Here is a 14,163-nt window from a genome sequence, read left to right as displayed (position 1 = left end):
AGCTGTGGGAACTCAATCATAAAGTATACCTACTTGCTCAGACCAAGATCTTTACCACCTCATGTTCCTGTAGATAAATATGACGGCTTATCATGAACATTGCTTAATAAAGCCGATGAAAGGTGCTGTAATGCTCAGGGGAGGTGGGGTGAGGGTGAGGGGTGCTGCCAATGCAGCCTCATTTAAGATTTGAGAAAAAACGAGAGACCGATTGCCACAAGATAGTGTTAAAGCTGTTAAGTGGTTTCTTTATACATCCGTGCTGATTTACCAGTGTATCTGCGTTATATTCTAACAAACAGCAGGTGCTCTCGCTAATTCACAGAGATAGAAATTCAAATCTGTGTTCCAAGAGCCAAGTTCTTTGATAAATAGGACAGTGTAGATGCTGTTTTGTTGGTGCGTGTTCAGTGTTATTTACAAAATTAGTTTGTGAAAATTAATTTAGTACATGTATGTACCAGTGCCTGGATGTCCCAGTGTTTATTATGTGTGGAACTAGGATGCTGTTTATTGGCATGATCATTGAGATCATTAAAGGTGGGATACAAAGTAGGATAGTGGTAAAAGTAGGATACTGTTAAAAGTAACATTTATAGTGTTATTGTAGGATATTGTTTGTTTAATATAGAATACTGTTAAAAGTAGGATACTATTAATACTGTTTGTTAATTATAGAATATTGTTTTTAAAAAGTAGGGTCAGTTCGTTAAAAAAAAAAAAAATGTTTTAATGACATGACTAGATACATTGATTTATTAATCATCGGCTATTGGATGTCAAACATTTGGTAATTTTGACATATAGTCTTAGAGAGGAAACCTGCTACATTTTTCCATTAGCAGCAAGAGATTTTTTATTTGCACCATCCCACAGACAGAATAGCACATACCACAGCCTTTGATATACCAGTCATAGTGCACTAGCTGGAACGAGAAATAACCCAATTGGCCCACTGATGGGGATCGATCCCAAACTGACTGCGCATCAAGCAAGTGCTTTACCACTAGACTACATCCCTCCCCAGTTTGTTAAAAGTAGGCTGCTACTGTTTCAATATAGGATACTGTTAAAAACTAGTTATTGATGTGAGAAATTTAACATCTTACTTGCATAGATTGATCATATAACATTTGTGTATGAAAAATTAGAATTAAATATGACTTGTTTTAATTTATGGATTGCAAGATAAAAATAAAAACCGGTTGATGACATAGATTTATCCTGTAAGTGACAAATGGTGAATTCTGCTAGACTGGCCACATGGAGTTCTCCAGTCTTGCCATCACAGGATAAAGCTGATAACTTATGTGGATAACCTGTTATTCTCTGTCAGTTTGATTAAACAGATATTCCTATAAAGGTGTAATTACACTGTACATCTGTTGTACGAAGCATGTGAAGTTTGATACTGTATTATACAGTGCCAACTTGTTTGAACAAAATGAATAATAAGATTATAACATGCTAATGTGTGGTGTATGACAATAATGGAAGGAAGAAAGGAAGGATTGTTTTATTTAACGACATACTAAAGACATTTTTAATTATGGTTTTATAGTGTCAGTCATATGGTTAAGGACCACACAGATAATAAGATTATAACATGCAAATGTGTGGTGTATGACAATAATGGAAGGAAGAAAGGATTGTTTTATTTAACAACACACTACACATATTTTTAATTACAGTTATATAGCATCAGTCATATGGTTAAGGACCACACACATAATAAGACACAAAACTGCTGCCGACACACAATGTACGACTCTTTCTGATCTTTTGTTCTTTCTTTTCAACTTACTTTCATCCTTATATCCAATTAAGGTTCAAGCCCACTGTCCTGGGCACACACCACAGCTATCTGGACTGTCTGTCCAGGACAGTGGGTTAGTTGTTTGTGTTTAATGGTTAATGAGAGAGAGGAGTGTTTAGTGGTCTTACACCTACCCATTGATTCGTTAAAACTCGCTATGTGTGGGAACCGATACCTAGCTGCGAACCCTATATCTACCAGCCTTATGTCCAATGGCTTAACGACGACACTACTGAGGCCGATCTTTTTGACCAATCATGAGTAGCTGCAAGGGATCTTTTATATGGAGCATCCCACAGACAGGATAATACATACCACAACCTTTGTTGGGGAGCACTGGCTGGAACAAGAAATGACCCAATTGGTCCATCGATGTGGAACGATCCTAGACTAACTGTGCATCAAGCAAGCACTTTACAACTGAGCTACGTCCCATCTTGACAATAATGGAATGAGTTTGCAAACTGTTTTTATTTCCCATGTGAGCGTGAAACTAATAAAATTATGGAATCGGACAATTCACAGTTTTATTTTAGAGTTAAAGTTGTTTTGTTTAGCAACACCACTAGAGCACATTTATTTATAAATCATTGGCTTTTAAATGTCAAACATTTGGTAATTGTGACATGTAGTTTTAGAGAGGAAACCTGCTACATTTTACAGATAATAGTAATGTGCTGGATGTTGTACCAGTCACAACAGGTAAACTTTGTTTTGTTTACCGACATCACCCAACCACAACAGCTACACTGAAGTAGAAACATGAAATTTAAATTATGTTTTATTTTACAGATATCAGTAATGTGCCTGGTGTTGTACCAATCACGTCATCTACACCCAACTGGAAACGGGAAATGATTGCGAAGAAAAACCGAGAGAAAATTGAAGAATATGTGGTAAGCTAATGTCAGCATGAGTCATGTTATAAGCAGCGTTCGAAATAAGCACTTGTGCATTTGTCCTGACAAGTGCAGATCTGCTCGGACAAGCAAAATGTATCTCAATGGTTGTCCAGTGGACACATAAAACATTTCAATGCAGTTTAATTTTGAGCAGTTAAAATACAGTCCTTGTACGTAAATAAAACAAAACATTCATTTGGACAATTGAAAATATTGGTGGACAAGTAGATTTCTAGATGTACTTGTCTGGTGGACTGGTGAAAAATTCTGCAGATTTCTATGTTGTACATGTACAGAACTTCACATACGTTGTTTTCGCCTCCTACATGTATTTATTGCACTCGTTTATTTTGTGCAAGAATATATACCACAAGACCGTGTAGCAGTCGAGTGGTATGTTCTTGTTCAAAATAAACAAGTGCAATAAATAGGAAGTGAAAACAACATATGTGAAGTTCTGTATTTATTACATACCTTCTTTTATGTTTTACAAAAATGGTTTTTAATTTTTAATTTAACGTCATAACAGCTCTATCATAAATCTATGATTAATACTCCTTTCATGGATTTACTTAATGTTAAGAATCATACTCTGCGGCAGTCTTGTGTAATGTTTCAAATACGACATGACATAATTTGTAAATCATATATGACATCAGTAACTAAAAGGCGCTAACTGCAGTGAAACTAAAAAGGGAATTCCCTATTTAAAAGTACCAGTCCATATCACACATATGTGTGATACAAAATAATTTATCACATGGTTTCAAAATGTCTTTATCACTATAGTAAGATTGAATGGGTATGTAATAAACTGAGTTACATTGTATGTTGGGTCATGTCATACATGCAGGTCATGTTTTTAGGCATGTTATAAGGCTTGGAATTCATTTCGTGGAATGGGAAGCAATCTCTGCTTCTCTTATTTTAATCTGGAAGCAAATTCTAGAATCTGAGAAGCAGATCGAGAAATTAGTCTCGAAAATAGACTTCTTGTGAGACTCATAATGCAACCATTGTAACAACAATGTACACTGAAACCTCTCAAAACCGGACCCTCTGTAAACCGGAATTTGATCAAAACCGGATATTTTTCAGTCCCTTTTTAATAATCGTTACATAACTTAACCTCTCTAAACCAGATACCTCTTAAAACCAGACATTTTCCTGGGTCTGAGGGTGTCCTGTTTAGAGGGGTTTTACTGTAGTAGGCTTGAGATAAATGCAGACTGAAGGTTATGCTTTTATTGTCTCTTTTGAAAATCAGCAATTCTGGCTATATCTGGAATACTCTCAGAAATTAAACTAATTAATAATCAGAAAGCATTTTGAGTGGCATTTTCTGCCTGCTTTCAGTAAATTTTAAGTATTTAGTTATAAGCCTTGTCATGTTATAAATTGAAAGTCATATAGTCATGTTATATGTCATGTTGTAAGACAAGTTATAAAATAAATATAGTTTGAAATATTGACCCCCCAAAATGTGTAGCCAACTAGCAATATAGCCATTATTTAATGAAACAGAAAACTTTTTTTTTTTTAATGGACAAACACAGTTCTTAAAGGGACATTCCTGAGTTTGCTGCATTGTAAGATGTTTCCGACTAATAAAATATTTCTACGATTAAACTTACATATTAAATATATTTTCTTGTTTAGAATATCAGTGTCTGTATATTCAATGTGTTTCTGGTCATCTTAATATTTGTAAGAAGCCCAAACTGGATTTTGTGTTCAAATAATGTCGTACATAAGAAAAAATCTTTTTTAGGAAATAAAATGAAATTTAACCTAGTATAAATATTAGAACGATCAGAAACATGTTTAATATACAGCCACTAATATTTTAAGCAGAAAAATATATTTGATATGTAACTACAATTGTTAAAAAGTCTTTGTTAGTCGATAACATCTTAAAAATTGCAGCAAACTCAGGAATGTGCCTTTAAGTTATACATTTTATGCAGCTGTTATTTAATAACTAACAATAATACTGAGAACTGAGATGTGCATAATGGGAGCAATCATCATTCGTGATGGAATTACTATATTTTTGGGTGAAGGTTATTCTGTAGGTTTTTATTCTGTAGGTTTTGGATGTCAAATAGCATTCACTTATCAAGGGAGATAACCATGTCTAAAGAAAGAAATGCACTCCGCACATTTTTATTTATAGTTATAACCAAGCAGAGATGCAACATAGTGATTCACCTTTTGTCACAATGTAAACTAAATGTTTTTTAAAACTATTATTAACAGTCTGTAGGTATTTAGTTAAGTTTCAAATGTTACAACTGTCCATCCATCCACCTGCCTTCCATCCATCTGTCCAGCAACCATCCACCCATCTGTTCATCTCCCTATTTAGTTTCCCATTCTATCCATCCATCCATCCGTCCGTCCATCCATCCATCCATATATGCACATCTATCCATCCATCCATCTATGCACCACCCATTCATCCATATATGCACCATCCATCTGCGCATCCATCCATCTGTCCATCCATCCATCTGTCCATCCATCCATCCATCCATCCATCTATGCACCATCCATTCATCCATCTGTATATGTACCATCCATCTTTCTATCCATCCATCCATCCATCCAACATCCATCCATTCATCTATGCACCACCCATTCATCCATGCACCACCCATTCATCCATCCATATACGCACCATCCATCTGTCCATCCATCCATCCATCCATCTATGCACCATCCATTCATCCATCTGTATATGTACCATCCATCTTTCTATCCATCCATCCATCCATCCAACATCCATCCATTCATCTATGCACCACCCATTCATCCATGCACCACCCATTCATCCATCCATATACGCACCATCCATCTGTCCATCCATCCATCCATCCATCTGTCCATCCATCTATCTATCTGTCCATCCATCCATCCATCCATCCACCCATCCATACATCCATCTGTCTGTCCATCCATCCATCCATCCATCCATCCTGAGTCATTATGTTCATTTATATCAAGTCATTACATTGATAATATTAAGTCATTATGTTGATTTGTATTAAGTTATGTTTATTTATATCAAGTTGTTATGTTGTTACAGAAAAAGGTGTTGAAAGATCGAGAAGAAGCTGCCAAATGGCGTGATGTGCCAGAGTGGAAGAGGAAAATACTCAAACAAAAACAGCAAGAAGTATGTAAAAATCATTTATTATTATCATTTGCTCTCAAAGTAAATTTATATTTATTTAGGGGTGGGATTTAGTTCAGTCGGTTGAGTGTTCACCTGAGGTGCTTGCGTTGCTAGATCAAACCACCTCTGTGGATCCACTCAACTGATTAGGTTTTTTCTTGTTCCACCTAGTGCACTTCAATTGGTCAAAGGCCGTGGTACAAACACATGTATGTGCTTTTCTGTCTGTTGGAAAGTTCATATAAAAGATCCCTTGCTTCTAATGGAAAAATGTAGCAGGTTTCCTCTGATGACTATATGTTAAAATTACCAAATGTTTGACATCCAATAGCTGATGATTAATTAATCAATGTTCTCTAGTGGTGCTCTTATTATTTTTATATAAACGGTTAATTAATACATGCAACCATGTCTGACAAGAAGGGCATGGATGTGGTAAATTGACAAAATGTAGTTTTTGTATCTTTTTTTTATAGCCAGTGCATGACTACAATGTCCACATTTTTTGGCTCAAAGATATTTATGTCCACTGAAATCTTAAATATAAAATAATGAAGATGAGTTTTCTCCATTTCTAAAAAGATTCAGAGTGCATGTGAAGAGATTTATAATTGTAGTTCGAGCAATTAAAATCTATTCAAGTTATCATCTCATCATCAGATTAAAATAAACAGACGACAGCTAACAAAAACAGGTTTAGATTTAGATATAATATATTTAATATTTACTTGATGTTAACATTTTCAATAAATGAGTGCCTCAACATATTCCTCATTGACTCGTGACAGCATTTTAAATTATATTGTCTGCTAATGTCATGCTGCATCTGGGACGTAGCCCAGTGGTAAAGTGCTCGCTTGATGTGCGGTCGGTTTGGGATCGATCCCCGATGGTGGACCCATTGGGCTATTTCTCGTTCTAGCCAGTGTACCATGACTGGCATATCAAAAGCCATCCTGTCTGTGGGATGGTGCATATCCACAATTTGAAAACATGTAGCAGGTGTCCTCTCTAAGACTATATGACAAAATTACCAAATGGTTGACATCCAGTAGTTGATGATTAATAAATCAATATGCTCTGGTGTCAGTAAACGAAACAAACTTTACTGTACTCTTTTTGTTTTTAATTTTACTTTTTACATGGTCACTAAATCACCATTTCACAATGAATATACAATGAATCTGGTGTTTTTTAGGATAATGCCCAGTCTGCACCAGCTGATAGTAAACCTGCGGATGTGCCGAAACCTGACCACGCAGCGATGGGTGTTCCGAAACAGAGTGGAAATATCGTGCCAGCAGCCCTGAACATGGATCCTGCCGAGCTGGAGAGCATGCCGCCATGGAAACGGGAACTTCTCATGAAGAGGCCCAATGTTCCAAAGACATTTTTCAATGAATTTGAACCAGAGGAGGGCGAGGTCTTACAAGACGCAAGCTGATTGGCTTATTTAAAAACATATTAATGTGTTGATAATTTTGATTGGTTCTTTGTATCTTGGAATCAATTCTGATTGGATCTTGGATACAGACTCGTCTTCATTGGATGTGCTTCACTGCTGAGGTTTCATTTGTCAGGGAAACACTTTTATCATTACTGAATCACAGGGGTGGATCTACATGTAAGTGGGGTGACTTGGGGGGGGGGTTGTTACTTCCCACCCCTTGAGATGATAGGGCCCCTTTTGTTTAGTTCATTTTCATTATTAAAACACTGACATTTTATATTAGCAAATAAAATTTTGTGTTTAAATGTAGGGTTTTCAAATCTCACTTAAACATCGAGATGCTATATGTAATCATGATGAAATAGTCTTCCATTGACCTGGTGAATCTCAGGGGTTCAAGAGTAGGCTATACCAAATGATAAATTAAAAATGTCATTCTCCATTTATATGTCTGCTAAATGGACATATCAGATGAGTCAACTAATTCTGTAGCATTTTTTTATCATTATTTTTTTTATCACCTTTTACTACCACAAACAGTTTAAATGAATAAACAATACAGAATTTACTGTTCAGAAATGTTAATAATTATCTGATATGAGAAATGATTAGAAGCTCATCTGATGTGTAGAGATGTAGAAAGTGTGTCGGGGGTAGGGTGGAGAAATACTAGAACCTGTAAAATACTTTTTTCAATTAGATGAGTTTTGCGTCATCATGTTCTGTGTGGTTTTCTCGCTGCCTCTTATGTCAATGGTAAAAATTAATATTCCATGTAAAATATATATTTAATGTATGGCAATGAAGGCTGTACTAAATGATAAAACTTATGTGCTTGTAAAAATCCATTGCTTGTTTACGAATCTGTGTTAGGTGTATATAGATGCTGGCTAACAAATCATGTATATGTCGTATGTTCTCTGTGTTTATGCAAATCTGTATTTTTCACCTGTGTGAATGCTCACTGATTTTTTTTTAGTGGTGGGGTTGTTTTTTTGGGGTGTGAGGTGGGTTTTATTTTTGCATCACCAATAAAACTAAATTTGTAACATTATGCCAGTGATATATTAAGGAGAAAAAAATCAGTGGGGTTCAGATATTATCTCCTAGATTTAATCATCTAACCACTTGGCCCATTTGTTCAAAGCATAGTTATATTAACCCTTGGTTAATTCATCTGATACTTTTAATTATTTTTGAAAAAATACAAAATAAACTTTAGATTTGATTATGGTTCTTCTAAATCAAGTTTTAACATTATGTTTTTAGTTACTATTTGTATTGGTTCAGTCCCTGGTTTAGAACATTTCTGTTGGTCATTGGTGAAGCTAACTTATGATTGAACAAGTGGCCCCTGGTGTAAGATGGTAAACTAGTAGATCCCAGTGTTTTGGCCATGGGGCTAGAATCAGCAGACATCAAAGTAAGTTTAGACAATCATTCAGGTGGCCGGTAAAAGTCAAAAACGGTGTTTCAGTTTGAACAAAAACTCCAGCCATAACATTTTTGTGCTGTTTAAATATGAACTTGTGTGTTGATACTGGTACAGGAATCAGTACAATTTGAACAGTGATTTGAAAGAATAACAAACAAGTATCAGCGTGTTTATAAAAGAATAATAATGAAAATTGTAAACTTCATAAATGTGTCATAAACCTACAGGTTACCAGGCCCATATTTTAAGGTAACCTGTATATGGGTTATCAGGCACTCTTGTTTATTTCGATGCCTGAATCAGCCTGGTTTATTAGAAGTAACTGAGCATCAAAACATGTACGTAGAGTATGGTGGTATGCACGAAAGCTTTTTTTATACGGGAGCACAGTATTAAATAGTCACACTTCCTGCCTGTAGCTATATTTTGAGAAATTTTTTGCCTTGATATCTTTGCTTTTTATTTGTTAAACATTGGAACCTACATATAATGGACACCTCAGTTTACCATAACCTTGTTGTAGTGTTATCTAACATTGCATACTTTTATATAATAGACCACAATAATTCAGTGTTTTTCCCCATAATATTATGTAACATAATACAGGCAACATTATTTCAAAATTTTAGGTAATTTTGGCAATCTAGTTTAAACCCTAACATTGCTGATTGGTGGTTTGCATTAATTTAAAATTGCTTAACCGACATGCATGTGAGCAAGAACAACCAATGAACTATGTGCTCTATAATACACTGTGATGTAACATTATACATTGTACTAGTGTAATGTAGATAACAATGTTAACATGACAATGTAACACAGTTAATACATTTAATACAATGCAATGTAGCATTATGTTAATACAAATTGTAATATAACAATGTTAACTGTGCAGTTTAATATTGTAGTGTTAACACACTGCAGTGTAAAATAATGTTAATACATTTTAATTTAACAATGTTATTGTAATACAGTGATTATTTCAATACATTATCAGTACTTAATGTTTAATACATTATAATACATGAACAGTCACTACTTATGTCAATGCCTGTGTGTTAATAGATTGTAATACAATGTATATAAGTTTGTCAGGCTTCATAAAATTGCATGAACAGTTGTTACATTGGCTCATTACTCCTACTTTTACATAACTTATTTTTTCTTTGACTATGCATTAAATTTAGGACATGGTTTACATGGTCGTAATGGGTTTTATTAATGCAAAATAAATGGGTTACTTCAATTATTGTTTTGTAAAACATGTAAATGGGTTATGCGAATTTTCCATTTTCAGAGGCTTCTTTGTGTTCATGCATATGAATATTTTAATAAAAAGTGTATAACTGTATCAAGTTGTATGAAAAAGTAGTGTTTTAATACAGGGGCAGCATCAGACTTTTGTTTTTGAAAAACCCAATGAGTCAAAACTTGGACTCCTCAAACAATAGGAGAGGACGATTGCATTTCTCAAAGTAATCAGTGTTAAAGGGAAAATAACAGTTTGTTCAAACGATAGGAGAGGACAATTGCATTTCTTAAAGTAATCAGTGTTAGAGGGAAAATAACAGTTTGTTCAAACGATAGGAGAGGACAATTGCATTTCTCAAAGTAATCAGTGTTAGAGGGAAAATAACAGTTTGTTCAAACGATAGGAGAGGACGATTGCATTTCTTAAAGTAATCAGTGTTAGAGGGAAAATAACAGTTTATTCAAACCAGTGGTGTAGTATTTCACATCACTCGGACTGAATTAACAGGCATGCAGGGGTGCAGTTGTTTCAAATATGAAGGTCTGTTGCTTAGTTAATTCAGGTCAAGTTGTATTATAATAAATTATTAATTTATTTTTAAAAAGGTCTAAAACAATTGTGTGTTTCAGGAAAATGCCAAAAATATAGGTAGGATAGGTTAGCTGTTTGTATTACTTACATGTTAGGGTCTGCCCTTGTTTTAAGTACATATAGGATTGGGTGCCTGGAAACACAATTGTTTTGTCTTAGGCCTAAGTAAAAATTGGCATATTATCTAAAACAGGTTAGTCATAGTAAATTATTTAGGGGAATAACAAAGTGGCCTTTATGAACAGGTGGTTGCTTTATAAAGGTCACTGTATTAAATTGATTTAAAGTAATGGGAAATGTCCTCCCAATGCAGGTGGCCATGTTATAAAGGTCAATGCTGCAATGGCTTATGGGACGTTTAAAAAACAACCCATAAACTTGTGTTTATTGTCATGCTAATTTCACTGCATGTTGGATTTTACCAGAAAAACTTTATTTTTTAATATTTAAATTTACTGCTTTGCTAAAATTTTATATATAAGATTTTTATATTGACATTTTGTACCAGTCTTGACAAGAGTAACTGTATGGTCTTGTGTAGTTCACATTTATAGCCACATTTTGTAGTATTTTCATATATTGACAAACTTACTGAACTTGACAAGTTCACATGTTATGTGATATCTTCCATTTTGCTGAACAAATGGCCTCATTTAATCGAAACTCTTCCCTGACAAAGTAGAACAAAAATCCATGTTTGTCTATTGTAGTATTTATTTGTGGGTCTAAGCTGTGAAGTCATCAAATTTGTACAATGTACACAAATTCATTTTCTATAGTATTTCATAGCTTCCACCAAATTAGCATCTTTAGTTACCTTTTTTTTCGTTAAATTCCATCTGGCTACACATTTTAAAACCCACATTGTTTTTATATAAAAATATTTATTCTTACTTTTTATAGAGAAAAGGTTAAGCACAACTTACTGCTTATTCTAACTGTGACATCACTGTCACTTCTACCTTATACTAGTTTACATGTAACTAAAACAGTTTGCGTTCACACTTGCATTTTGAAGTGTGTTGGTTATACAAGTTTAACTAAGCCAGATACTAAAGTGTTTTAGCTATACCAGTAATGTAAAACAATCACATTCACACTTACATTTTAAACTGTTTGGGTTATACCAGTTTAGTTAAACTAGTTTAAAGTCTAAATGTGAACACAGCTTATGTCTCAGCCCTCTTCTCCAACCCTTCAGTGAGACATCTGGGGTAGGTTTTGCCATTTTCGGTCCAGCGCTTGTCATAGTTCCGGTAGATTGGCTACTGATGAGTCCAACTCCAGAGTGTCCCAGATGTGTGACTGGCAAAACCTACCACTGGATCACACCACAGGGCACTTCATTGATTTTACATGTATAGTAAAACCTCTCAAAACCGGACCCTCTGTAAACCGGAATTCTTGCAAAAACAGACGTTTTACAGAGAGTCCCTTTTTAAAAACCAGTACAGAACTTAACCTCTCTAAACTGGATCCCTCTTATAACCGGACATTTGTCTTGGTTGCAAGGGTGACCAGTTAATAGGGGTTTCACTGTATATGTTTTTAAATAAGATATATGGCTAAGTTTATACTACTCACATCAGTGTCGGTCAATACCAAACCACTGTATTTGATTTGTGGGAATAAATGTTGTTTAAACTAAAAGCGTTTGTAAGCGTATAAAATTATATTTGTCTGTGCAATAAGAATTGGACCCTATCATATTATAGGTGTTTCAGCATTCACACTATATCCCTGATATGTAATGAGTTATTATTTTGTTTTTGTGTTCCTGCTGATTCTGTTTATTTTTCTTTTCATTTGGAAAAATGAATTTTTACAGTACAGCTGATCCAGAAACCATACTGCCTGAAAGTTAAAACAAGACAAAGTTTGTGTGGTCTGTTAAGAAGCTAATAGTCCTGTATGAAGTATAAATCTTGGTCATGTTCTGTGGCTGTTGTGTTAGAATTGTTTCAAAACATATCTCTGTACAAGACAGAGTCAGAGGATGTTTGTGTACCCATGAATCTCTGCAATGTGCTTATTGTATACTTCCCCACTATGGCAAAAATGAGTTGATGTATCAATTGTCATATTTTAAAAGTAAGCATAAAACTACATGTAATATAGCCATATACCAGAGACAAATATGTTTGGAACACTAACCTTGAGAAACAACCATTCAGCTGTTTAATAAAGCCTTTATTAGATATGTAAAAGTCATAAAAATTGATTTTCTCAAAATAATTATTTCACCACATATATACTGCCTTTTGCCGTAGCAGGGAAGTATAAGAGGACTGCCACTTTCCAGGATATACATCGTACTTCGTAGGACAGTCACTGTCCAGGATATGCACCCTTCCTACTGTGTCTGTAGGAAGACTTCCACTTTCCAGGATATGCATCCTTTCTATTTTGTAGAACTGCCATGTTCCAGGATATATGCCAATCCTACATTGTAGAAAGCCTGCCACTTTCTGGGATATACATCCTTCGTACTTTGTAGAACTGCCACTTTCCAGGATATATACATCCTTCCTACATTGTGGGAGGAATGCCATTTTCCAGTATATACATCCTTTCTACATTGTCTGTAGGAGGAATGCCACTTTCCAGTATATACATCCTTCCTACATTGTGTGAATGTCGCTCCCAAAACAGGTTTCACAAATCTAAACCTTAACAAGACAGAACTCAGTGGAATGTGTGCAAATTTTGAAGCTAATTAATTTATCATAGCTTGTCATAACATCTTTTGGTAAAATATTTAAAAGAAAAACGATAGCGTTTGCAATGTTGCATGTGTTTATATATTTAATTTTGTTTGTTTTTGTTTTTGTTTTATTTGTTTTTGTTGTTTGTTTTATGGATCAGTGGGGTGGAATCACCAACTATAAATCACTATGAAATAAATATAGTGCCGTGACTAATCTCAGCATTTCCTTTTTGACTTTTTACAGAAAGGAATGCAGTTGGAAAGAGGTTACATAAAGGGATGGGGTTGGGGAGGTTGCGAATGAAAGAGGTTACATAAAGGGTTGGGGAGGTTGCGAATATGAGAAGTATTGTCACAGAATAGTTCTTGTTTGTGATGTTGCATGACTGTTGTCATCAATTGTACAGTATTACCTGTATTTAATATATTTCATTCAGTATTGTCGTGTCATGAATTACACGTTTTTCTACTGCGCTGAAATGTACACTGTCCTTTGTCTAGTGTATACCTTTGTGTATGAATGGAATAAAGCATAAGCATTTCACATTTGTGTTGCCTTATTTGTCTATCTCAAGACCACCCTCATTTTGCCATTAAAGTTTGTTTTTTGTTTAACGACACCACTAGAGCACATTGATTTATTAATCATCGGTTATTGGATGTCAAACGTTTGTTAATTTTGACATAGTCTTAGAGAGGAAACCCGCTACAAGTTTTCACAAGTAACAAGGGATCTTTTATATGCACCATCCCACAGACAGGATAGCACATGCCACGGACTTTGATATATCGGTCATGGTGCACTGGCTGGAACGAGAAATAGCCCAATGGG

General features: G+C 34.8%; 1 protein-coding gene across 2 annotated transcripts in view; it reads left to right on the top strand.

The window, feature by feature from the left end:
* The window catches only part of LOC121374084 (unconventional myosin-XVI-like), a 181,963-nt gene extending 168,088 nt beyond the window's left edge, over window positions 1–13,875 (top strand). For both annotated transcript variants that reach the window (XM_041501004.1, XM_041501012.1), the window contains 3 exons: window positions 2,609–2,712; window positions 5,807–5,896; window positions 7,095–13,875. In XM_041501004.1, coding sequence (XP_041356938.1) covers window positions 2,609–2,712; window positions 5,807–5,896; window positions 7,095–7,340 — 440 coding nt within the window. In that variant the 3' untranslated portion in view covers window positions 7,341–13,875. The remainder of the gene's footprint in view (window positions 1–2,608; window positions 2,713–5,806; window positions 5,897–7,094) is intronic.
* The last annotated feature ends 288 nt before the right edge of the window (window positions 13,876–14,163 follow it).

The sequence above is a fragment of the Gigantopelta aegis genome, chromosome 1 (genome assembly GCF_016097555.1).
Source record: "Gigantopelta aegis isolate Gae_Host chromosome 1, Gae_host_genome, whole genome shotgun sequence".
Taxonomy (NCBI): domain Eukaryota; kingdom Metazoa; phylum Mollusca; class Gastropoda; order Neomphalida; family Peltospiridae; genus Gigantopelta; species Gigantopelta aegis.
The sequence above is the reverse complement of the archived record's forward strand: the minus strand, read 5'-3'. Positions and strand labels throughout refer to the sequence as shown.